General features: G+C 44.8%; 1 protein-coding gene across 2 annotated transcripts in view; it reads left to right on the forward strand.

The window, feature by feature from the left end:
• The first annotated feature begins 248 nt into the window (after positions 1–248).
• LOC143785643 (uncharacterized) overlaps positions 249–27,964 on the forward strand; it is a 44,480-nt gene continuing 16,764 nt past the window's right edge. Inside the window, exons 1-10 of one of the 2 annotated variants that reach the window (XM_077274682.1) lie at positions 249–367; positions 555–639; positions 3,792–3,933; positions 6,614–7,590; positions 9,690–9,903; positions 11,070–11,212; positions 11,412–11,519; positions 12,381–12,572; positions 18,589–19,118; positions 21,234–21,558. In XM_077274682.1, the coding sequence (XP_077130797.1) occupies positions 6,744–7,590; positions 9,690–9,903; positions 11,070–11,212; positions 11,412–11,519; positions 12,381–12,572; positions 18,589–19,118; positions 21,234–21,558 (2,359 nt within the window). In that variant the 5' untranslated portion in view covers positions 249–367; positions 555–639; positions 3,792–3,933; positions 6,614–6,743. The remainder of the gene's footprint in view (positions 368–554; positions 640–3,791; positions 3,934–6,613; positions 7,591–9,689; positions 9,904–11,069; positions 11,213–11,411; positions 11,520–12,380; positions 12,573–18,588; positions 19,119–21,233; positions 21,559–27,964) is intronic. The other variant, XM_077274681.1, reaches the window with a different exon arrangement.

Genomic DNA, 27,964 nt, shown 5'->3' on the forward strand with positions numbered 1-27,964 from the left:
TATGGGGGCTTTACTCTCACAGACAAACACGATTGAATATGATAGTACTCGTTGATGGCTGGTGGTCAGTGTGTGTAATCATGAAGGGTTAACCAGACTCCCACCAGCAGTGACCAACATCTGGCAGTGATCAGGCCCGCTCTCTACTCCCAGCCCTAATCCCTTCAGTGGGGAAGGATCCTAAAACAGATCTTGGTGTTTTACAGCGACGTGTACATTAAAGGTTTCGGATTTCAGAGAAAAGTAACTAACGCATTTTTTTTTTATCCTGGGTTTCTGGGAATGAGAGGGGTGGAGAAGAGGAAGCTGGGAAGTGGCCTTCAGAAAAAATTAGGGCAGACATGCGGTGGAGGAGACAGGATGCTCAGTAAGTTTCTGGGGCCTGTAACTACTAAATTAGTGGTGGGATTATACTGATGAATACAGTAGTGATGGGCCGGGGGCCGAAAGAGCACAAACTTCTAAAATCACAGCAGTCAGTGATGTCGCCCAGCACGTCCCGGGGTGATTACTGTAAATGGTCAACGAAGAAAACCATCTTATATTTCTTCCAGGTCTAATGCCGTTATCAATGATAATATGTGAATAGGGCGGAAATAATCTGTGGTATTAGATGTGGATAATTGTCACATTATACATGTAAGTAATGCTTTAAAATAAATCTATCTATGTATTATCTATTATCTATCTATCTATCTATCTATCTATCTATCTATCTATCTATCTATCTATCTATCCATCTATCCATCTATCATCTATCTATCATTATCTATCTATTTTCTATCATCTATTTATCTATCTATCTTCTATCTATTATCTATCTATCTATCTATCTATCATCTATCTATCTATTATCTTTCTATCAATCATCTATTATCTATCTATCATCTATTAACTATCTATCTATCTATCTATCTATCTATCTATCTATCTATCTATCTAATCTATCTATCCATTATCTATCTATCTATCCATCCATTTATCATCCATCAATTTATTTTCTTTCCACTAAACCACCACTGTGACTTATTACTTTAAATATGTTCCTAAGGATAGGGTTACATGACCATGTTATCTCCACTCAAGAAAAAAAAGGTCAAAATATTCTGACTCTGATTTGACTCTGATCAGACTCTCATTAGTTTTTCTCAGAGGTGAAGAGGAAAAAAGTTTCTACACCCTCTCCATTTTGTCAGTCCATTAAAATCGGAATCACACTTTGATGTCACCCGAGTGCGGCCTGATGTTCTTCACATACTCATAGGCTTGCATTGCCAATTTTAATCCAATACTCGGATTAAAATCGGACATGTCTCCGATTTTCTCCCCGCACTAGTCGATCTGAGATAAAAATCAAACATGTGCACAGACACATATAATACAATGGGTATGAGTGCTATCACAGGTAGCACTACTCAGATATATGCTTAGCGCTTCTCTGGTCACACCTAGTGAAGACAATTGTCAGAAACAATTTCTTGAAATGCTGCACTCTGTCATAAATTAACTTTGAAGTGTAATTGGGGTGGTGTCAAGACCTCTAATTTATAGTGATAGTCTATGTAGTAATGCAATTCACAATTCATATACTAAATTTCTATCTATCTATCTATCTATCTATCTATCTATCTATCTATCTACTGTGGGGGCATCATACTGTGTGTGGAAATGTACTGTGGGGACATCATACTGTGTGTGTGGGAATGTACCGTGGGGACATCATACTGTGTGTGGGGGAATGTACCGTGGGGACATCATACTGTGTGTGGGGGAATGTACTGTGGGGACATCATACTGTGTGTGTGGGAATGTACCGTGGGGACATCATACTGTGTGTGGGGGAATGTACCGTGGGGACATCATACTGTGTGTGGGGGAATGTACTGTGGGGACATCATACTGTGTGTGTGGGAATGTACCGTGGGGACATCATACTGTGTGTGGGGGAATGTACCATGGGGACATCATACTGTGTGGGGGAATGTACTGTGGGGACATCATACTGTGTGTGTGGGAATGTACCGTGGGGACATCATACTGTGTGTGGGGGAATGTACTGTGGGGACATCATACTGTGTGTGTGGGAATGTACCGTGGGGACATCATACTGTGTGTGGGGGAATGTACCGTGGGGACATCATACTGTGTGGGGAATGTACTGTGGGGACATCATACTGTGTGGGGGAATGTACTGTGGGGACATCATACTGTGTGTGGGGGAATGTACTGTGGGGACATCATACTGTGTGTGTGGGAATGTACTGTGGGGACATCATACTGTGTGTGGGGGAATGTACCGTGGGGACATCATACTGTACTGTGGGGGAATGTACCGTGGGGACATCATACTGTGTGGGGTAATGTACCGTGGGGACATCATACTTTGTGTGGGGGAATGTACTGTGGGGACATCGTACTGTGTGTGGGGGAATGTACCATGGGGACGTGGACATCATACTCTCTGTGGGGGACTGTATCGTGGGGACATCATACTGTGTGTGGGGGAATGTACTGTGGGGACATCGTACTGTGTGTGGGGGAATGTACTGTGAGGGCATCATACTGTGTGTGAGGGAATGTACTGTGGGGACATCATACTGTGTGTGGGGGAATGTACCGTGGGGACATCATACTGTGTGGGGGAATGTACTGTGGGGACATCATACTGTGTGTGGGGGAATGTACTGTGGGGACATCATACTGTGTGGGGGAATGTACTGTGGGGCATCATACTGTGTGTGGGGGAATATACTGTGGGGACATCATACTGTGTGTGGGGGAATGTACTGTGGGGACATCATACTGTGTGTGGGGGAATGTACTGTGGGGACATCATACTGTGTGTGGGGAATGTACTGTGGGGACATCATACTGTGTGTGAGGGAATGTACTTTGGGGACATCATACTGTGTGTGGGGGAATGTACTGTGGGGACATCATTCTGTGTGTGGGGGAATGTACTGTGGGGACATCATACTGTGTAGGGGAATGTACTGTGGGGACATCATACTGTGTGGGGGAATGTACTGTGGGGACATCATACTGTGTGTGGAGGAATGTACTGTGGGGGCATCATACTGTGTGTGGGGGAATGTACTGTGGGGACATCATACTGTGTGTGGGGGAATGTACCGTGGGGCATCATACTGTGTGTGGGGGAATGTACTGTGGGGGCATCACACTGTGTGTGGGGGAACATTATACTGTGTGTGGGGGAATGTACTGTGGGGGCATCATACTGTGTGTGGGGGAATGTACTGTGGGGACATCATACTGTGTGTGGGGGAATGTACCGTGGGGACATCATACTGTGTGTGGGGGAATGTACTGTGGGGGCATCATACTGTGTGTGGGGGAATGTACTGTGGGGACATACTGTGTGTGGGGGAATGTACCGTGGGGGCATCATACTGTGTGTGGGGGAATGTACTGTGGGGGCATCACACTGTGTGTGGGGGAATGTACTGTGGGGACATCATACTGTGTGTGGGGGAATGTACCGTGGGGACATCATACTGTGTGTGGGGGAATGTACTGCGGGGGCATCATACTGTGTGCCGCCTAGGTCTCTGATCACTGAGGTTAACCGTTAAGCTTTCAGACTTTTCGTTACTCGCGGCCATTAAACTTTTTTGATATTCTTCTACATCTTTGCAAGTTGAAAGTAATATTTTCTTATTTCCTTTGATCATAATGACATAACAAATTTTTGTGCTATTTATGACTTTTCATTAGTTTTGGAATGTAAACTTTTTTTCCACATCATAACGATTACTAAATATCCTGTGCAGTCACCACTGAGTCATCAGAATATCGGCGACTTATAAACACCCTGCAGTTTACGGTCATTTGTCTTTGTGTCTAAAAGGAGAGAAAATGTGACCTATGTAACCGCTTCCCCGAGATGTCTGAATCCAGGAGCATCTACATTTGGTTAGTATCAAGATACAACTTTCTTTGTGCATATTTTATGTATTTTGTCACTTTTTGATTTGTGTCACCAGCCTGGAACTTCCACACAAATCATAAAGGGAACCTGGCAGCTTGGAAATGATGTAGGATCTATGGGCAGCAGGTTACAGAGCACAAGGTGCTGAGCAGATTAATATATAGGTTGGTGGGCAAAGATTTAGAATGATTTTTTTTTAATTGAAATTACAGCATTTACTATTAGGAGTCCGATAGGCTGTTCTACTCTATTAGGACCGCCCACTGGACTCTTAAATACAGAAAGAGTCAAGAATTAACTGAATGAATTACAAGTTATACTAAATTTTATTTCCACAAACCAAGATATAAATCCGCTCAGCTCCTTCTGCGCTGAAATATTCTGCTGGAAGGTCAGAAATTGCCAGTTGCCCAAGAGAATATAGAAATATGTATACATACATGGAATACAAGCACTGCAAGTAAAGTATAGAGAGGACTGACCAAGGTACCCAGCACTCACTGTGTGTGTGCCCAACGCGCGTTTCGCCTACGCTTTGACAAGGGAACCAAGGGTGAGTGAGGTGTATGTATACATATTTCTATATTCTCTTGGGCAACTGGCAATTTTCAGACACTTGTCACTTTATTCAATTTTCTCTTCTGAATGCTGTCCGCTTTCAATCTCCCATCCTGTATGCACTTGGCACTTTACTTAATATTTTGTTCAGTGGAATTTAACTATTAATTTTATTCATGCCGTACATTCCTGATTTTCTACATTAAGGTCAAATCTCCCACATGATTTATGCACTATTATGTTGTTTCATTTAGAGTCTGATGTGGAAATTTTAATTTAATTTTATTTCTTGAGTTTGGACTGATCTTTGTTTATATGGCATAATCTCAGGTTTATAATATTAGAGTATTATAATTCTTTATATTATCATTATTTGTTACTTACCTGACCTGGCTATCCATCATATATATGTAATTTCATAGAAATTATTATATAATCTTGCTAAATCCACCTCCTGTGCAAATTTATCACCTTTTATCTTTTTTTTTCCTTTTTTTTCATGTGATTTTTGTTATTTTTCTGATGTAAATAAAAGTGTTACTTTTTCTTGAATATGCGTTGTGAATCATGTTTTACGTTACTGCTCCAATTGGATACACAACGCAGTTGGCTATTTTGCATTTTTGCTTGTATAACAGTTTTTTTTTGTGATAAATGCATTTTTTTCATTTTTACAATGTGTTTTTCATATCACAATCTGCATTAAAAAAAAATTGAAAACTTGCAATTTTCACACTGGGGCTATTATAGACTTACATTTCATGTAGTTTAGAAAATATTATAGACTTAAAAAGTCTCATTATCATCACAGACAGGATTACAATATCAGGGAACACCTACTGTATATGTACAGTGGATAATACAGGAGCTACCAAATCCTGTACAATAACTGATATCACCTCTATATGCAGTAGATAACAGGATCCACCATTCACAATAGGCAATGTCACAGCTCACCTCCTCCTCCTCCTGTTTAATGACTGATAACACCTCAATATACAGCAGATAACACAGGATCCACCATTTACAATAGGTGATGTCACAGCTCACCTCCTCTTCATGTACAATGACTGATAACAACTCTATATAAAGTAGATAATACAGGATCCACCATTCACAATAGGTGATGTCACAGCTCACCTCCTCCTCCTGTACAATGACTGTGATAACCCCTCTATATACAACAGATAACACAGGATCCACCATTCACAATAGGTGATGGTACAGCTCACCTCCTCCTCTTGTACAATGACTGATAACACCTCTATATACAGTAGATAACACAGGATCCACTATTCACAATAGATGTCACAGCTCACCTCCTCCTCCTGTACAATGATTGATAACACCTCTATATACAGTAAATACAGGATCCACCATTCACAATAGGTGATGTCACAGCTCACCTCCTCCTTTACAAATAATGATAACACCTCTATATACAGTAGATAACACAGGATCCACCATTCACAATAGGTGATGTCATAGCTCACCTCCTCCTCCTGTACAATGACTGATAACACCTCTATATACAGTAGATAACACAGGATCCACCATTCACAATAGGTGATGTCACAGCTCACCTCCTCCTGTACAATGAATAATAACACCTCTATATGCAGTAGATAACACAGGATCCACCATTCACAATAGGTGATGTCACAGCTCACCTCTTCCTGTACAATGACTGATAACACCTCTATATACAGTAGATAACACAGGATCCACCATTCACAATAGGTGATGTCACAGCCCACCTCCTCCTTTACAATGACTGATATCAGCTCTATATACAGCAGATAAAGTGTCCCTTTAAGGCAGATGTTTTGGATTTATGATGTTATGCGCTATACTATATTGTAAGATTAGGTTTTAGATTTTTTTAAATAAAACAAGGGAGAAGCAGGAATAAAATACCGTAAGTTAAAACATTGTTCACTTTTGACCTGGTGACAGGTTTTCTTTAAGAGTGGAATGGACTGCGATATCCACCTCTTGTGAACTTGCCCTAAGTTTGGATTTAGTTGTAAAATTTAGATTGATGGATGATTGTCATTTTTTATTTAGTTCTTTGATATATTGAATCATTATACCTCCTGTTTACAGAATAGAAGACATTGCGTCCTCGAGATCCCCAACATCATATTCCCTTACTCTCTACTAGATTGAACGATACCTTCTTCTTTTACTCAAGATTATCGATATTTAAGGACTTTGTAGAGAGGTAAAGGGAGATATGGCCTCTTCAAAATCAGCAGTGGTTGTGTTGCTTGGAATTTTCTTGGTTGTCAAAAGTCAAAACCTTATTAAAAACTCCAAGGAGGTGAATTTGGAAGGACATCTCTTCATCAGTGAAGTCAACCCAGATAACCCCGGGCATGACACTGCTGAATTTATTGAACTCCGTCACATAAGCGAGCAAAATGTCTCTCTCGATGGTTTTACACTGGTTCTCTATAATGGAAAAACGAACACAGCCTATAAAGTCCTCGACTTAACTGGAAACTTTACTGATAAAAAAGGATTTTTCCTAATTGGATCTGCAAGTGTTAAACCAGTTCCCACCATTATCCTCCCACCCAACACCATTCAGAACGGACCGGATGCCATAGCTCTTTATTTTGGAAAGGGACCTTACGTCAATGCAATGGGTGTAACCCGTGAGGGGTTGGTGGATGCCCTGGTACACAAGACGAAGAGCACGGACCAAGCTGATGAGCTTCTCAATGTCCTCACACCAGGAATGGAGGCCTTCTTGGAGGATGTTAATTTTCAGATCTCAGATGAGTCCATTGGGAGGTGTTTGGACATTAATGGCCAATTGACCTTCCAGCTGACGCATCCATCACCAGGCAGTGAGAATTATTGCAGTGGGTCTTTAGTCGTGCTGAATGAAGTCTCATCTCCTTACGCTGAGGATATATATGTAGAAATCCATGGGCCGCCATCCACCCTCCTCTACGGTCTGACCTTGGCATTTATTAGTGCGATGGATCAACTGGTGTATTACACAACAGAAATTAGAGGTCAGACTGACACCAATGGATTGTTTTTGCTCGTAAGTGAAAAGCATGATAATCGAGGTATGCAAAATTTACACTTACGTTTTTATTTCTCATTTGACTAGATACGATGAATATTATCTGGGGTGGTGATTTCCTTTTGGAGACATGTGGGTTGGTAACTTCTTTTTGGAGACTCTGTAGACATTTTGCAGTGATTATCATTTGCCTGCCTGTTGTCTAAATATGTGTTGTATGACTCCGTACACCAGTGTCCAACAACAAAGGATGGATGTAATAGATAGTGGACTTCTGTTACAACCACTGGGATCAGAGAAAACTCTGATCTCAGTCTTTTAACCAGTAGACAGTGTCGTAACTTAAAGATCCTGAGCCCCAATGCAAAATTTACAACAAGGCCCCGAGTCCAGGTGTGTTTTATAGTTATGTGTGCTCAAGCAGCTCCTTGGTCCCAGTCCCAGGTGCGACTGCACCATCTGCACCCACTGTAGTTAAACCGTACCTCCCAATTCTGAAGGACAGGAAAGAGGGACACATATTGCAGTAAATTTTTCTACAGTTTAGTCATCACCTATCCCCACCCATATTATTTGTGAGTCCACATAGAAATAGTGAAACCTTTAGTGTTCCCACACAATTTGATACCCCTTTTGTATCCCAAATCCACTAGGATGCTGCACAATGCCCTCACACACAGTGTGACACCCCAGTGCCCCTCCCATACAATGATTCCCATACAGTGCCCTCAATACACAGTATATGACCCCCAAAGCCCACCCCACAATTTCATGCCCTCTCATAATATGGCGCCTCTACAGCTACCCACAATATGTTGACCTCACAGTCCTTCCACAATATGATGCCCTCACAGCCCACTACCCCACAATATGTTGACCCCACAGTCCCTCCACAATATGTTGCCCCCACAGCCCACTACCCCACAATGTGTTGCCCCACAGTCATACTTCCTCACACAGTAGTATGCCCTCACATTGTCCACTTCCTTCCCAGTATAGTGGCCCCCAATACACATTATTGGCAAACGAATGGTGGAGCGGAGTACTGGCAGCTCCACCAACATAGTCAACTGTATTGGCGTTCAAAGGAAGCAAGTACAGCTTAAACCAGGACATGACTGCGACCTCCCAGGATTGTCCGTCTGGATCTGGGACGGTTGGGAGACATGGTTAGACCTCTGTCAGCACAGTAGAAGCAATCTCGTCATCTATACAGTTAGTCAGAGGAACAGGGCTCCCTTTGTTAGCCCACTGGCATCACTACAATGACACTCCATTGTGCCAATGGGTTGCTATGGCAGCCAGAGGCCTAACCATGGTCTTCATGTCTGCCATGTGCAGAAGCCTACTAGGCCGTGCATAATACTCTGAGGTGCGCAAGTAATATAGTGTATTATGTAAGCAATTTAAGGACTGTATGCTCAAATCCCCTCAAGGGACGAAACCTTATTATTAAAAAATGTTTTGAAATGTAAAAAACAAAACCAAATTAAAACCTAGAAAAATCAGTAAATACTATAACTCTTCTTATCTCTTCCCTTCCAGCAAAGGCTAAAAAAAAAAGATAACCTAAAATTTTCAGCTCATCCTCATAAAAAAACTATCCCAATAACTATGAGAAAAGTTAAAATATCATGGCTTCTTGAGACATAATGAAAAAGTAAGAAAAAAATTACTATTGAAATTGGTTGTTCCCTTTCAGCAAACTGTTGCCTACCGGCTCAGTTCATTTTAAAAATCACAAGTCGCACCTTACCTACCCTCCCCGGGTCCAGTGCTGAATCTCTACAGCTGCCCCACGGGTCTTTGTTGTTTGGCTGCAGTGGTGACATCATGTCGAGGGTGCTGCAGCCAATCTCTGCTGTCTACGTCGGCGGAGCCGCTGAGCTCATTGATTGGCTGGAGTGATGATGTGACGTAACCGCTGCAGCCAAACAACAGATACAGGAACAGCACTGGAGTCGGGGACAGCCATAGGTCATTGCATTTTTGGCTGCTCAGAAAATCGGAGAGCAAATTTGTAAATGAGACATGGATGTTGTACTATTGGCATTTTCCACATATATGGACATATGGGATGTAGGTGGGTGTCATTTTGTCCCGTGTTGTGAAGTATGTACCATTTATTTCCCTGGCATCCAGCTCAGCAGACACTGCCTAACAACGCTCGCGTGCTCATCAAGGGTGGCGGAGCGGTAGCGTTGTATATGGGGAAGAGCAGTGACATTTTGCAGGACAAACGATACACTACGAGTGGTTTGATCAATGCTTTGGTGTACGGTGACTACGAGGACATGGCGGCTCATCCCCTTCAGGATCTAACCATAGGCAATAATATAATTTACTGGCAAACGTGGTAAGTGGGAAAAAAACTGTTCCATACTAATAAACATTACTATATTTTTGTATTATTTTTCTCCAATTTAAAGTGAACCTGTAATTTGCGATAAATATGTCATTTTTTAACCCAGTTTAAATGCCGCTGTTCTCCTGAATCCGGCATTGTTTTTCTTTATTTCCTGCGCCTCTCTGTTCCTGAGATATGGCCTCCTCTTCCCTTTATATGAAGTTAGTCTTTTTAGCCAATGGGTCATTGTCCTCAAGAACACGCCCGCATAGAAGAGTTGAAGAACACGCCCACTTGGATAAAAATTACTAGATTTATAAACAGGGACAAGGGGGCCATATCTCGGGAGCAGAGAGGAGCAGAAATAATAGAAAAACATTGCTGGATTCTGGAAAACAGTTGCATTTACATAATGTTAAAACAAATGGGAAAGAATTAAAATGAAAACATTAAAGAAATGAGGTTGAAAAAATAGAAATAAACCAAAAAATGGAAAAATTAAATGTGAATATATTTGTATCACAATATGGTACCTGATAAAAAAGCATTGGCCTCATCTAGCCACATTGGAGTAATATGTAAGTGAATGGGTAAGTAAAATAATTAAAAAAAAGGTCCTGGGGGGCAAACTGTCTGGATTCTGAAGGGGTTAAAGAAACTCTTTTAATAGATTATTTAATTACCTCATCCGACTGCTGCTGCTCCACTGATTCTGGAACAGTTTTTCTTTTTCTTCTGTACCCCTCCGTTGCAAAGTTATGCCCCCAGGAAATAAAGATGCAAATTTTCAACAAACCACAGAACTTCTCTATGGGTGTGGCCTTGTTTTGATTGGCTAGTGTCTATGGAGAAAAAGGAAACGCCCACAGAGAATTTCTGTGCTAATCGCCCGGTTTGTTAAAGCAAAAATTTGCATCTTTATTTCCCGGCAGCATAACTTTGTAATGGAGCGGCGTAGAAGAAAAAGAAAAACTGTTCCAAAATCAGTGAAGCAGCAGCAAGTGGAGGAGGTAATTAGAAAATCTAGTGAAAGCGCGTCTTTAACCCCTTCAATACCTGTTCCAGAACCAGTAGAGCAGTGACAATTGGAGGGAGTGTTCAGTTTAAATACAAGAATATACGTGGCGATATGTTCTGTTAATCACAGGTAGTGCATTGTTTTTTTTCAACTTTAGGGATGTAAACATTTCGGCCAATCTATGCAGCGTGGGTGAAGACCCCATTTTTATTCTTGGAGGGAGCACTCCGGGGCTGCCGAATACCTGCCCCCAAAATTCGGCCTATCACAGTTTGAGGCTTTGCTTTGAGATAACTACAGGTAACGAAAATTTACATTTCCAATGATGTTCTTTATCCTTTTATGTGATTGATGTAAATACGTGAATATGGCTGAACCGCAATACCAGTCACGACCTATTGACCACAGTGGCGCTATTGCATTATATATAATCAGATTATTCATACTACTCCTAAATTAATGGCCTTGTGTTTCCTCCAACCTTGCTGCCTCATTGCAGATTGCTCTGAATGGGAGGGAGACCAGATTACCTCTAAGGTCCTGAATGCGGTGGTCCGGTCCTGGCAGTCTCTCTGCAAATGTCACGTACATTCCAACTTATTTACAGGTGAGATGAAGCAGTGAATCGGGACCATTGGAGCAGGACTGGAATGTCACCTATACTAACCCAAATAATGCCACATTTCCATCCCATGTGGTCATACGGACATTTCTCAACTGTAGCGAGCCATGAACATTATATGACCAGACCAATTAATCAATGATCTAATCAATGAAGGTGACCACTGATTGTAGCAGATACAAAACAATGGAAGGTTTAACCCCTTCCCGACCTAGTATGTTATTTCCTATGTCGGTTCATGTGTATGGAGTGGACACCTGCCTCTAACAGCAGCGATCACAGTTAGCTCCGACCGCTGCAGCTTAACCACTTAAATGCTGCTGTCAATTTCTGATGGTGTCATTTAATCGTGCAGATTCCAGTGGAATGCCTGTTTAGATGCCTTCTGGCCTGACGCGATCACGGGGTGCCTATGGGATGCCATCAGTCGCCACCATGTTGAAAGTTTTGTAAAAATTCCTGGGCTTCACTTGACACCTTGATTTTCACTATATACTGCAATACCAATGTATCGATCAAATGACTGAAGCTTCAAGTAAAATATAAATATATATAAAAAAAGTCTTAAAATAGATAAATACATAAATGAATAAATATATAATATATAAATAATATTATATATAAATAAATACATATGTGTATATATATATATATATATATATATATATATATATATAAAGAAAAAATAGATCTAAATATAAAACTATATAAATATATAAAATATATATATGTCTGGGAGCCGGACCCATACATGATACAGCCTTTATCTGCGTGTTATAAAGGTCTGGTAGATGGAGATCAGGGGCCACACTAATATCACTACTTCTGCTTTCTGTATTTGTATAGATGCCAACCTTACATGCCAATCACACCAGCTTACTCTTCATGTCAAACCCAATGCTACATTATCTCAGCAAAATGTCGAAATAGATGTGGGCCTGCACTTTGTATTGATGGGGAGAGTTATAACGGTGCAGAACAAGAATGCCACCTTCACCGTCTGCCCGCATCCTAGTGACATGCCGACGTCACCTCCAGGTAATTGACCTTGGGATTTTTTGTGCTCTAAAGTGTTATTGGAGCGCCCCCACACCGCCGCAGGGCCGAGGGGTACCCGGAGCCGGGCCTCTAGGTCTCAGTCCTGGGGTTGTCACGGTAGCTAGACCCGGTCCGTGGCCCTGTCTGTCAGTGGGGGACGTCCGGTGCAATAAGTAATGTTGTAGCGGTGCAGTTGTGGGGTGCAGGTCGCGGTAAATAACGAGGACACCAGGTTGCAGTCTCTTTACCTCTTTACTGAAGCTCTCTGGGTCCTCAGTCCGGAATACGGCTCACCAGGCTGCGCAAGTCCGGCCGGTCCAATGGCACTTCCAGAGCTCTCCTTGCAGGTGGAAATCGGTGGCTTCCTTCTAGCGCTATGTGTTGCAGTCCTTCCCTGCTGTGCTTACGGAAAGTACCCCACAACTGTTGTGTCTGTTTCTCGTGTTCCCTCACAACAACTTAATTCGCAATGATCTTCCTCGTCCCTCCAGATACTATGGTAGGAACGCACCCGTATGACGGGGAGGCTCGGAGATCTTCCGGGACTCTATCTGCGCCCCTCTCCTGTTGGTACCCCCCTTTGCCTTCCTGGGTGATGCGTGAGACAGTCCGCCTCAAGCTAACTGCCCTGCCGTAGGTCTGAGGTATGGCTTGAAACTCTTTACCTCCTCGGCGTTCCGGCCACCGGTAGTGCGCCTCAGTAAGGTGCTGCCTCTTTCAGCACAACCCTCACTGGTATCTCCTTTCGCTTGATTTCGTTTCTCACTCAGCACAATCTATCTCGCTTCTTAGTCCTTCCTTGGGCACCGCCGCTATGCTGAGCAGGCACGGTCCCTTTACGTTCTTTCCATGCCAAGCCTCTGCCAGGATCCCACCCCTGGCAGAGACCCTACAGTCTCTCCCTTCACAACACCCTCTGCCACCAGGTGTTGCTCCGTTCAATCCCGTCAGCGTTCTCCCTAACTTTCTGCCTGACCCCCAGTTTACCCACTATGGTGGGGAGTGGCCTAATGAATAGCACCCTTAGCTCCCCCCGGAGGCCCAGCTGTGAAATGTATTGGTGACTGTGATACCTGCTCAGAGAACTCCTTCCGTGCCATCGAACGCAGCATGGCCCCCCTTAGTGGCTGAACCATGCTACTGCAACGACCAGGACTCTGGGGCGCTGCACTCCCCCCTGGTTAAACACAGTACTCCGGGACTGGGAAGAAAAACAACAATACAGGTTAGCAAAAAGACATACAATTTTGTTGAGTGCAAATAACAATAAGTATACTTAAGTAGGCTTCCCTTTATGGGAGGTGAGGACACTTGTAACGTTACAAACATAATTAACCTTATAATTTACAGAGTATAAATAACTTCTGTTACCCAACCGGGTATTCTATTTAGTGCAATTTTTGAAATAATAACTTAACATTGCCTTTAAGAAACTCACACTCTTAGTCTATCAAAGGCCTTCCTATAATCACATTATAAGGCATTTCAACTTTACATTCTCCTTCTTGTGAACCTGCAGGACCGCCTGTCCCTACGGCACCAGACCTACTGCCTCTCCTTTCTTCTACAGGACCGCCCTGTTCAGCCAGGGCCTACTGCCTTTCGCTACTATACATAGTATAGACATAACATTCCTTTCGTTTAAAGAACTCTGAGCCAGCTCTACTCGGCTCCTTTAAGGACTCACTCTCTAACCCCTACGGGTTCGCTTTCTGTCCTTAGCAATAAAGTAACTTTTCAGTGGGGACGCAGGGTTTACCTTCTATCCTCACCCTCATTATTACTTCTCTTACTTTCAACTGTGCAGACCTCTACTTCTACCCCTACGGGCTCTCTGCATCTTTCCTGTCTTCAAAACATTATTCAAATTTCACATTTTAACAAATTCAACACATATAACTTAGCATGTAAAACAGTTACATTTCTTTTCAAGGCATCATTATGGCATTACTGTTCTGCAACAGTATCTCTCTCAAGTTCAGTTTCTCACATCCCCTTTAAGAGGAGACCAAGTCTTTCTAAGGTAGCTCATCTCCTCAGCCTACCGGCCCATGCAAAGGTTCCGGCATGGTATCTTCGCAAAGTGTCTTTAACTAGAACCGGTAGGAAAGGTATCTTCGCAAAGTGTCTTTGACTCAAACAAATAGGGCAAATATCTTCGCAAAGTGTCTTTGGCTAAAACCAGTAGGGAGCACCTTTAAGAAGGTGCAAACTATTTACAAGGGAAGTTCGAATCATGCACAGTCCATGATTTCTGCAGTTCTTTAAACTTGTGCAAAAATTTTAGGAAAGGAAAACAAACAAAGAGGATCCCGGGTGAACAGAGGGATCCATTAACCCTGGGCGGGTTTAGCAGCAACTTAAAGGAATAAAAGACAAACAGTAACTATTTACATTTTCCATAAAGTAATAAAATCTTACTGGGGTTCTACGGGAGGTGACCTTCTTCCTGGCTTCACCAGACTCACAGATCGGCCAGGTGAGCCAGGACGCCGTTCTGGTCCCAGTAAGGATAGAATCCCTCTCCGGGAGGTCCTTCTCGTCGGTAGGCGTACCCGCCTCTCCGGGGCGCGGTGAGGTCGAACTTCCCCTGGTTCCGCGGGATCAGGTCCCGCTGCCTTTCCTCCAGGACTATCCTCTTCTGGTGTCCCAGCAGCAGCCTGGAGGGCGACACATCGTTGGACCCCCCGGGCAAACCAGCCCGTCTCACTGGTGTTCTTTCTCCACCTCGTATAGGTGACGGCGTCCCCCGGCTCCAGATTGCAATCAGACCGCCTGCCAGAAGGTTCCACCTCTTCTCGGTCCACCCGGACCTGGATCGGCTCCCCGATCTCCTGTATGACCCCTCTCCCTTGCTGAGGATGGAAGGCCACCACAACACCCCAGTGTGAGGGCGAAATCTCGGGGACACTAACCAAGTCCACTTGTTCTGCAGGCTGGGGCCGGTTCCGCCACTCTGCCATAAGGCGCCGTAAGTGCTCCGCATCCGGCATGATCTTCAGACCCGGTGCAGGTAGGGCGCCTTCAGCCGGGTCCGGGTAAGGAGCAATGGGAGACAGCTTAATCTCGGTGGGTTGGCCCACCCGGGTGAGCACGCGGGCATCGGCCCTCAGTCGGCGGGTCAGCTGGCGGGCCTCGGCCGCAGCCACACGTTCCTCCGATAACGGCGTCGGAGGTCGGCCCATCAGGGACTCGGTAAGGGTCAGACCTCCCAGCAGCGGTGCCTCGGAGCCTATCTCTGACGCCGCGGCCTCAGACTGAGCCGACTCAGCTCCGCGTGGTGCTTCAGGTGCCGCCATCTTTTTCTCCTCTCCCGCGTCTTCTTCCCGCGGTCTCTTCCGTGGGCGGCCCCGTCCCCATGGTCTCCACCCTCCGACCAAGATCAGGAGGCGTACCTCAGCTGTTGACGGGCACGTCCTCAGGACACAGAAATACTTAGACTGGGCGGCCATTACTGTTCGTGCTCTCCAGCTCGGCTACGCCCACTCCACGCCCCTCTTCTCTTCCTGCGCTCTCCTCAGCGCTGCAATGGCGGCGGATTTTGGCGGCAAATGGCACAGCACACAGTCTTGCAATAAAGTACAGTCCAAGCACAGTAAATCACAGTCTCTAGGCACACATGACCTGATTCTTCAGGCTTAAGTAGATCCTGTTCGTGACGCCAAGTTGGAGCGCCCCCACACCGCCGCAGGGCCGAGGGGTACCCGGAGCCGGGCCTCTAGGTCTCAGTCCTGGGGTTGTCACGGTAGCTAGACCCGGTCCGTGGCCCTGTCTGTCAGTGGGGGACGTCCGGTGCAATAAGTAATGTTGTAGCGGTGCAGTTGTGGGGTGCAGGTCGCGGTAAATAACGAGGACACCAGGTTGCAGTCTCTTTACCTCTTTACTGAAGCTCTCTGGGTCCTCAGTCCGGAATACGGCTCACCAGGCTGCGCAAGTCCGGCCGGTCCAATGGCACTTCCAGAGCTCTCCTTGCAGGTGGAAATCGGTGCCTTCCTTCTAGCGCTATGTGTTGCAGTCCTTCCCTGCTGTGCTTACGGAAAGTACCCCACAACTGTTGTGTCTGTTTCTCGTGTTCCCTCACAACAACTTAATTCGCAATGATCTTCCTCGTCCCTCCAGATACTATGGTAGGAACGCACCCGTATGACGGGGAGGCTCGGAGATCTTCCGGGACTCTATCTGCGCCCCTCTCCTGTTGGTACCCCCCTTTGCCTTCCTGGGTGATGCGTGAGACAGTCCGCCTCAAGCTAACTGCCCTGCCGTAGGTCTGAGGTATGGCTTGAAACTCTTTACCTCCTCGGCGTTCCGGCCACCGGTAGTGCGCCTCAGTAAGGTGCTGCCTCTTTCAGCACAACCCTCACTGGTATCTCCTTTCGCTTGATTTCGTTTCTCACTCAGCACAATCTATCTCGCTTCTTAGTCCTTCCTTGGGCACCGCCGCTATGCTGAGCAGGCACGGTCCCTTTACGTTCTTTCCATGCCAAGCCTCTGCCAGGATCCCACCCCTGGCAGAGACCCTACAGTCTCTCCCTTCACAACACCCTCTGCCACCAGGTGTTGCTCCGTTCAATCCCGTCAGCGTTCTCCCTAACTTTCTGCCTGACCCCCAGTTTACCCACTATGGTGGGGAGTGGCCTAATGAATAGCACCCTTAGCTCCCCCCGGAGGCCCAGCTGTGAAATGTATTGGTGACTGTGATACCTGCTCAGAGAACTCCTTCCGTGCCATCGAACGCAGCATGGCCCCCCTTAGTGGCTGAACCATGCTACTGCAACGACCAGGACTCTGGGGCGCTGCACTATTACAGTACCGTGGCTTCCTGGCAGTGTATTTGTATACTTCCTATAGGGAATGTGTGATCAGAAAATTAATTATTGTTGAAATCAGGTTTTTTATGTTGAATGTGTTTTTTATATGTATCATTATTTATGTTGGAGAAAAAAAATCTTAAATCTTTAAATTTTAACATTGGCCGCTAGGTCTAATGTTAGAAAATCTTACCAATCTGAGCGTGCTGTGTTCTCAATGGGAGGAGTAAGCTGGCAGGCAATAGGGTTGAGTGTTGAAATTCAACATGTCCGATTCGTCTCTCTTTCTCTACAGTAAATGATCATTACGGGGAGAGGCTGCAGTAGGTTCCTGCCATCACTGTCCCCATCGGGGCTTACAATCCAAGTTCCTTATCAGTGTGTCATTGGAGTGTGGGAAAAAACCAGAGTACCTGGAGGAAACTCAGGCAGAGATGGGGAGAACAGACAGACTCCATAATTGCCATAATTATTGGGGGGCACAAGGGCGGACTGGCCCACCAGAGTACTGGCTCTATCACAATGATGGGACTGGAGGTCCAGCAGATGACAGTTTCTCTTGGAGGTGGCTTTGGAGCCATTCATTCCCCGCTAAGTCTGATTGATGATATCTCCTATATGGGATGTTGATAGTCTCCTGTTCTCTATAGATGGAGGGTGCTCCTTGTATTACGTCCTCTAGTGGGCGCCACCATTTCCAATCTGACCATATGTGTACATTTTACATTTGGGCTTAATTTCCTCCGAATTTTACATGTAATAAATACAGGCTGGAGCCAATGATAAAATTATTCCTCCTTAGTGGATCTGTTTGCCATTGCCCCTGTTAAAACAGGATCATAAAAAGTGCAAAAAGTGCTAATATTTACATAGATGGTAATATGGATGATCTTCCCCATATTGGCTAATTTACGCTGTGCATCAAGGAGGCTCCCGAATAAGGGGGGATAGTTATCAAACTCCCAAAAGAGTGCTCACTTCTTCCAGACACCGGGAACCTTCTTAGAACCATCCTATGACCAAAAGTCCCTGAGACTTCTAGAGGGCAGGGAACAAGTCATGGCCTGTTAAAAATAAAGCTCATTGATGCACAAGGGTAGCCATACGAGCCAAGAAAGATGCTGCCCACAAAACTTGGCCAAAAGTTGACAAGAAGGAGCTCCCGGGTATGCGAAACACCACTGAACTCCTTACTTCTATTTCTACAGCTCGGCCGACCGGCACGTCTCCAGTTCTGCTGATCAGCGAAGTGAACCCGAATACCCCCGGATCAGCTGAAGATACTGAATTCGTGGAGCTCTACCACACCAGTGACAGCTCAGTTAGCCTGGCGGGCTACTGGCTCGTGCTCTTCAATGGGAAGAACAATTTGGCTTACAGCGTCATTAGCCTCACGGGACACTATACAGATAAAAATGGCTACTTGCTGGTGGGCAGTGCCAGGATGACCCCGAAGCCTCACATTCTGTTACGTCCTAACACCATACAGAATGGGGCAGACGCGGTTGCTTTGTATTATCGCCCAGGAAAGGCATATGTCGTTAACATGCCTGTGACGGCAGATGGTCTGGTGGATGCTGTGGTGTACGTCTCACAAGCCAGAGATGACGCTTCCGGCCTTCTAAATGTTTTGACGCCAACGCAGGTGGCAATACGTGAGGATGAAAAATTTTTCTTAGAGGATGAGTCTTTGAGTCGCTGCCATGGGTTTGCACCGTTGGACCATAACAGCTTTCAGGTACATTGGTAAATGAGGGTTGATGGTTCCTGGGTCCACCAGCATCTAAATGAGATGAGTTTTAAGACACAACATGAAACTCCCAGGACCTAATGCAAAATATGTATCCCCCGCCTAACATATGCCACGCACAATACTATGTCCTCTTCTGGGACCCTTCACCAACTTTTGGAACAAAGGTCCAGGTCCAATTACAGGTTTCATTGCTGGTGTTTATAGAGAGATCACTTAGCATGTCTGACAATGAGGGTGAGGTACAATGAGGCATAAGTACCTCTAGGTAACAGGTGCTTAATTATGGGGTACTCTCATGCAGTGACTAGTTAGTGCTTTATACTCCTGCATCCATTCCTGCATCCATCTAGACCCGCCAACATGCCCCAAAAATTACAGTCCATGAAGATCTTGTTGGGTGTTTGTGATATACAGTGGATCTTGTAGGGTGTTTCCGATATACGGCAGGTCTTGTGGGGTGTTCCCGATATACGGCAGGCCTTGTTGGGGTGTTCCCGGTATACAGCAGGTCTTGTGGGGTGTTCCCGGTATATGGCAGGTTTTGTAGAGTGTTACAGGTATTCGATAGGTCTTGTGAGGTATTTCTGTATGCAGTGAGTCTGGTGGTATACACTGGGTCTTGTAGGGTGTTTCAGGTGTACAGAAGGTTTGGTGGGGTGTTCCCATTATATAGCAGGTTTTGTAGTGTGTTCCCAATATTTTTTGGTTATTGTGGGGTGTTCTCTGTAAATGGCAGGTCTTGTGGGGTGTTCCCGATATACAGCAGATCTTGTGGGGTGTTCCCAGTATATCGCAGGTCTTGTTGGATGTTCTGAGTATACGGTGAGTATTGTGGGGTGTTCCCGGTATATGGCAGGTCTTGTGGGGTGTTTCCAGTATATGGCAGGTCTTGTGGGGTGTTCCCAGTATACAGCATGTCTTGTGGAGTTTTCCTGGAATACTGCACATCTTGTGGGGTGAACCCAGTATATGGCAGGTCTTGTGGGGTGTCTCCGGTATACGGCAGGTCTTGTGGGGTGTTCTGAGTATACGGCGAGTATTGTGGGGTGTTCCCAGTATATGGCAGGTCTTGTGGGGTGTTCCCAGTATATGGCAGGTCTTGTGGAATGTTCCTGGTATATGGCAGGTCTTGTGGGGTGTTCTGAGTATACGGCGAGTATTGTGGGGTGTTCCCAGTATATGGCAGGTCTTGTGGGGTGTTCCCAGTATATGGCAGGTCTTGTGGGGTTTTTCTGGTATAAGGCAAGTCTTGTGGAGTGTCCCCGGTATATGGCAGGTCTTGTGGGGTGTTCCTACTATACGGCAGGTCTTGTGGGGTGTTCCCAGTATATGGCAGGTCTTGTGGAATGTTCCCAGTATATGGCAGGTCTTGTGGAATGTTCCTGGTATATGCCAAGTCTTGTGGGGTTTTTCTGGTGTAAGGCAGGTCTTGTGGGGTGCTCCCAGTATATGGCAAGTCTTGTGGGGTGTCCCCGGTATATGGCAGGTCTTGTGGGGTTTTTCTGGTGTAAGGCAGGTCTTGTGGGGTGCTCCCAGTATATGGCAAGTCTTGTGGGGTGTCCCCGGTATATGGCAGGTCTTGTGGGGTGTTCCCAGTGTATGGCAGGTCTTGTTAGGTGTTCTGAGTATGTGACGAGTATTGCGAGGTGTTATTAGTACACAACAGGTCTTGTGTGCTCTTCCTGGTATACAACGGGTCTTGTGAGGGGTATCAGGTATATGGTGGGGCTTGTGAAGTCTTTTAGGTAGACAACAGGTCTTGTGGCGGGTTTCAGGTATGCGACGGGTCTTGTGGTGTCTTCTTGGTATACTACAGATCTTGTGGGGTGTTTCCGCTATGCCGTAGTTAGTGCCAACCAAAAGTGATCAAAGAAAGGGCATCCAGTGAACTCGTCACAGTGTCATGGGTGCTCAAGGCTCATTGATGCACTTGGGGAGCTATATGAGCCAACTAATGGCCTGAAGCCTAAGTCTGAGCCCAAAGAGGATTTCTCCATAGGAATTGTTGGTGCAGAGTGACTATATAATATGACTATTACACTGAACATATGAGATGAAGACATTATACACTGCGTAATGTTTTTTTAATTTCTGCTCCAGATCACCAGGATTACTCCTCTTACAAAGAATGAGTGTAAGGCTGTATTATCTTCTGAAGCTCCATATGTGACCTCACAACAGGGGCCAATCTCCACTTATCCCGGGAAACCGTCCACCCCCGGCAGTCTTGTAATCAATGAGGTGGGGGTGCTGCAGGGATCTATGCCATACAGCTTCATTGAACTGAAGGGTCCCCCTGGAGCCCCTGTTCAGGGTCACACTTTGGTCATCTGTTCTAGCGATGGGAAAGTCTATTATAGGATTAGCTTACAAGGCAAGATCAGAGATGACGGGCTGTATCTCATCGGCACCAATGAGACCAGCGGTAAGTGGCTCTTATTTTACTGTTCACATTATGAGAATTGAAATACTAAAGGTACCTTCACACTAAACAACTTTACAACGAGAACGACAACGATCCGTGATGTTGCAGCGTCCTGGATAGCGATCTCGTTGTGTTTGACACGCAGCAGCGATCTGGATCCCGCTGTTATATCGCTGGTCGGAGCTAGAAGTCCAGAACTTTATTTCATCGTCAGGTTGGCGTGTATCGTCATGTTTGACATCAAAAGCAACGATGTCAGCAATGTTTTACTTGGAGCGAGAACGATAAGTGAGTCGCCGTTACGTCACTGGATCGCTCCTGCATCGTTCTGGAGCTGCTGTGTTTGACGTCTCTACAGCGACCTAAACAGTGACGCTCCAGCGATCGGCTCGTTGTCTATATCGCTGCAGCGTCTCTGAGTGTGACGGTACCTTAAGAGTGTAGGTAGGTTGTCAGTGTCTGTAGGAGAGTGAGGGATCTGTTGTCAGAGGATAGTCTGGATGCCCTCATACATACTAGGCCCATTCCCTGCACCCTCAGGTTGGGGAAAAGTGGGATTGAGCATGTTGGAACTCAACAAAGTCATTGATGGCATATTTATTATTTTCATGTCCTAATGAGGAACCATCTGCAAATATAATCACATCTTGTACACAGACTATATGCATACAGTGGAGATTAGGCAGGGGTTACACTGAGACAGTATCAGGTATTCTCATATTCTTGGTCTGCTGCACAGTGTCCTATTCTTAGCCCAGTATTGGCCGTCAGTCAGCGGATAAACCCAGAGATGTTTCCAGCTGGACTGTAATGCGATGTCTAAAATGCTAATGAGTCATTGCTACAAGTGTTCATTAAGTGCAAACTAATTTATCATTTAGGTGTTGAGTTAATTATGTCTCCTGGCTGATCAATCTATCTATTATCTATCTATCTATTATCTATCAATCTATTATCTATCAATTATCTATCTATCTATCTATCTATTATCTATCATCTATCTATCTATCTATCTATCTATTATCTATCTATCTATTATCTATCTATCTATCTATCTATCTATCTATCTATCTATCTATTATCTATCATATATTGTTTATCTATCTATCTATCTATCTATTATCTATCTATCTATCTATCTATCTATCTATCTATCTATTATCTATTTATCAATCTATTATCTATCAATCTATTATCTATCAATTATCTATCTATCTATCTATCTATCTATCTATCTATCTATCATCTATCTATCTATCTATCTATCTATCTATCTATCTATCTATCTATCTATTATCTATCATATATTGTTTATCTATCTATCTATTATCTATCTATCTATCTATCTATCTATTATCTATCTATCTATTATCTATCTATCTATCTATCTATCTATCTATCTATCTATCTATCTATCTATCTATCTATCATCTATCTATCTATTATCTATCATCTATCTATCTATCTATCTATCTATCTATCTATCTATCTATCTATCTATCTATCTATCTATCTATCTATTATCTATCATATATTGTTTATCTATCTATCTATCTATCTATCTATCTATCTATCTATCTATCTATCTATCTATCTATTATCTATTTATCAATCTATTATCTATCAATCTATTATCTATCAATTATCTATCTATCTATCATCTATCTATCTATCTATCTATCTATCTATCTATCTATCTATCTATCTATCTATTATCTATCATATATTGTTTATCTATCTATCTATTATCTATCTATCTATCTATCTATCTATCTATCTATCTATCTATCTATCTATCTATCTATCTATTATCTATCTATCTATCTATCTATCTATTATCTATCTATTATCTATCATTTATCTATCTATTATCTATCTTCAGTACCAAACATTTTGACTCCTTATTTTTATTGGAACCTGCACCTTGTAGATTCACACTGAAGGCAGCACAACCACGCTGGAACCCACCTTTTACTCTGATAGTGGATTTACTCTTCAAAGCTTCATCAGGTCAAAACCTGGAATGATTTCCATCAGTCTTGAAGAAGTTTCCATTGCGGCTGAGTACTCATTGCTGCTTTGTCTTTATGTTCAATTCATCCCAAACCATCTCAGTTCAGTTGAGGTTGGGTGATGTCGGAGGCCATGTCATCTGACACTACACTCCATCCCTCTTCTTGGTCACATAGCCCTTAGCCTGGAGGTGCGCTTGATCCCACTAAGTACAGACCAGATAGGATGACATGTCACTGCAGAATGTTGTGGCCACCATGCTGGGTAATGTGCCTTGAATTTAGAATAAACCACCAATAGCATAACTAGCAAAGCCCCACTACACCATCCCACTTCCCCCTCTATGCTTGAAGGTGGACACCACATATGTGTAGAAATCATCAGCTCAACTTTTTTGTGTCCCACAAAAACATAGTGGTTCATGCCAAAAACCTCTAATTTTGACTCATCAGACCACAGTGCAGATTTCCACTGATCTAATGTTCAATTCTTCTGTTCCTTGGCCAAAACAAGTTTATTCTTCTTATTTGCAGACGTAAGTAGCGGCTTCTTTGCATTTCTGACTGCTTTCCGTAGTCTCCTCTGGACAGTTGTTTTTGAGATGTGTTGATGTCTGTTGACATCAAGTCACAGACTTGATGTCTGTGCATCATGTATTAGGACTTTCATTTTGTGTTTTCTTAGGCTAGTAACTCTGATAAACTTATCCTCCGCAGCAGAAGTAATTTTTGGTCTTCCTTTCCTGTGGCAGCCCTCACAAGAACCAGTTTCATCATAACCTTTGATGGTTTGTATGATCAGACCACAGTTGAAAATACCTTCAAGGTTCTAGAAATTTTCCAGATTTTTAAAGTAATGTTGCACTGTTGATTTTCTGTACTTAGTCGAGTGGTACTTACCATTTTCTGACTTAGAACAGTTATGGAATAGGGCTCAGCACTGTACGAGACTGTGCACAAACACTTGCTCTGCAAAACACACCAGATGGTTGCAAATATTTTCTGAAGGCCGGTGATTCCACATATGGGCTTTTTATTATTATTATTATTATTATTATTATTATTATTATTTATTTATATAGCACCATTAATTCCATGGTGCTGTACATGTGAAAAGGAGTTACATACAGGGTTATAGATATCATTAACAGTAAAAAAATTACAATGACAGACTGGTACAGAGGGGAGAGGACTCTGTCCTTGCGGACTCAAATTCTTCGGGATAATGGGGAAGAGACAGGAGGTCGGTGTGCTGCAGCACTGGTGGTGGTGAGGCGGCAGCTCTGGTGGTGGTGAGGCGGCAGCTCGGGTGGTTGGTGAGGCGGCAGCACTGGTGGTGGTGAGGCTGCAGCACTGGTGGTGGTGAGGCGGCAGCTCGGGTGGTTGGTGAGGCGGCAGCTCTGGCGGTGGCGACGCGGCAGCTCGGGTGGTTGGTGACGTGGCAGCGGCTCGGGTGGTTGGTGGGGCAGCAGCTTGGGTGGTTGGTGAGGCAGCAGAATGGTTATTGCAAGCTGTAGGCTTTCCTGAAGAGATGGGTTTTCAGGTTCTGAAGGATCCGAGGGTGGTGGATAATCGGACGTGTTGAGGCATGGAATTCCAGAGGATGGGGGATAATCTTGGAGGCGGTTGTGTGAGGAATGAATAAGTGTGGAGGAGAGTAGGAGGTCTTGGGAGGATTGAAGATTACGTGAGGGAAGATATTGGGAGATTAGTTCAGAGATATAGGGAGGGGATAGGTTGTGGATGGCTTTGTAGATCAGTGTTAGTAGTTTGAACTGTATTCGTTGGGGAATTGGGAGCCAGTGGAGGGATTTGCAGAGGGGTGAAGCAGGGGAGTAGCGAGGAGAGAGGTGGATTAGCCGGGCAGCAGAGTTGAGGACAGACTGGAGTGGTGCAAGAGAGTTAGCGAGGAGGCCACAGAGGAGGGTGTTGCAGTAATCGAGGAGGGATATGATGAGGGAATGCACAAGAGTTTTAGTAGATTGTGGGTTGAGGAAGGAACAGATTCTGGCAATATTTTTGAGTTGGAGGTGACAGGAGGTGGCAAGAGTTTGGACGTGCGGTGTGAAGGACGGGGCAGAATCGAGAGTTACCCCGAGGCAGCGGATTTCAGGTGCGGGAGAGAGCGTGATGCCGTTTACCATAATAGATAAATCAGGTAGGGGGGATACGCGAGATGGTGGGAAGATGATGAGGTCAGTTTTGTCTACATTGACTTTTAGGAAGCGAGAGTTCAAGAAGGAGGATATGGCTGATAGACACTCCGAGATTCTGGACAGCAGAGAGGTGACATCTGGGCCAGAGAGGTAGATCTGAGTGTCGTCCGCATACAGGTGGTACTGGAAGCCATCGGACTTTATGAGTTGTCCTAAGCCAAGGGTATAGATGGAAAAAAGTAGGGGCCCTAGGACAGAGCCTTGAAGGACTTCAACAGAGAGGGGGCGGGGTGAGGAGGTAGTGTGGGAGTGGGAAATGCTAAATGTGTGGTCGGAAAGGTATGAGGCAATCCAGGACAGGGCAAGGTCTTTGATGCCAAGGGAAGAAAGAATCTGTAGCAGCAGGCAGTGGTCGACTGTGTCGAAAGCAGAGGACAGGTCGAGAAGGAGGAGGATGGAGAGCTGTCTGTTAGCTTTGGCTGTGAGTAAGTCATTAGTACCGTATACACTCGAGTATAAGCCGAGATTTTCAGCCCATTTTTTGGGGCTGAAAGTCCCCCTCTCGGCTTATACTCGAGTCATACCCAGGTGTCGGCAGGGGAAGGGGAGCGGGGGCTGTCTAATTATACTCACCTGCTCCTGGCACGGTCCCTGCACGTCCCTGGCTTCCCAGCGCCCCAGCTTCTTCCTGTAGTGAGCGGTCACATGGTACCGCTCATTACAGTAATGAATATGCAGCTCCACCTCCCACAGGGGTGGAGCCGCATATTCATTACTGTAATGAGCGGTAACGGTGACCGCTCAGTACAGGAAGAAGCAGCGGCGCTGGGGAAGCAGGGACTGCACTGCGCCAGGAGCAGGTGACCATAACGGTGAGGGGGAGCGCTGCGCGATATTCACCTGCTCCCCGTTCCGGGCGCCGCTCCGTCTTCAGCATCTTCTGCAGTGACGCTCTGGTCAGAGGGCGCGATGACGCAGTTAGTGCGCGCCCTCTGCCTGAACGTCAGCGCAGAAAACGCTGAAGATGGAGCGGTGCCGGAATGAGGTCAGGTGAATATTGAAAGTGCCGGGGGCCTGAGCGACGGAGAGGTGAGTATGTGATTTTTTTTTTATCACAGCAACAGCAAATGGGGCAAATGTCTGTATGGAGCATCTATGGGGCCATAACGTTTGTGCAGCACTATATGGGGCAAGTGTCTGTATGGGGCCATAAGGATTGTGCAGCACTATATGGCGCAAGTGTCTGTATGGAGCATCTTATGGGGCCATAACATTTGTGCAGCACTATATGGGGCAAATATCTTTATGGAGCATCTTATGAAGCCATAATTAACGTTTATGGAGCATTATATGGGGCAAGTGTCTGTATGGAGCATCTTATGGGGCCATAATCAACATTTGTGCAGCATTATATTGGGCAAATGTGTCTATGGAGCATTTTATGGGGCCATTATTAACCTTTATGCAGGATTATATGGGGCATATTTTAATATGGAGCATCTTATGGGGCCATCATAAACTTTATGGAGCATTATATGGGGCTCCTGATTCAATATGGATATTCAAAAACACTTAACCTACTGAATTATTTAATTACTTTTACTTTTATTGGTATCTATTTTTACTTTTGACATTTACCGGTAGCTGCTGCATTTCCCACCCTAGGCTTATACTCGAGTCATTAAGTTTTCCCAGTTTTTGTGGCAAAATTAGGGGGGTCGGCTTATACTCGGGTCGGCTTATACTCGAGTATATACGGTAATTTTGGTCAGAGCAGTTTCGGTGGAGTGGTGGAGGCGGAAGCCAGATTGGAGGTTGTCAAGGAGAGAGTTAGATGAGAGGTGGGAGGAAAGTTGACCATGGACATGCTGCTCAAGGAGTTTGGAAGCAAAAGGGAGCAGTGATATAGAGCGATAGCTGGGCATAGCAGTTGGGTCAAGGTTAGTTTTTTTGAGGATGGGTGTGATGGTGGCATGTTTGAAGGCAGAGGGAAAAGTACCAGAAGATAGGGATAGGTTGAAGAGATGGGTTAGGGCTGGAATGAGCATGTTAGTGAGGTTGGGGAGCAGGTGGGAAGGGATGGAGTCAAGTGCACAGGTGGTGAGGTGTGATTTGGAAAGGAGGCGAGTAAGTTCTCTTTCAGTCATGTTGGAGAGGGAAGTTATTGGGGAAGGGCAGAGGTCTGGTATATGGAGTGGTTGGGGTGGTGGAACAGTAAAGGTTTGCCTTGTTTGGTCT

The sequence above is a fragment of the Ranitomeya variabilis genome, chromosome 7, assembly GCF_051348905.1.
Source record: "Ranitomeya variabilis isolate aRanVar5 chromosome 7, aRanVar5.hap1, whole genome shotgun sequence".
NCBI lineage: Eukaryota > Metazoa > Chordata > Amphibia > Anura > Dendrobatidae > Ranitomeya > Ranitomeya variabilis.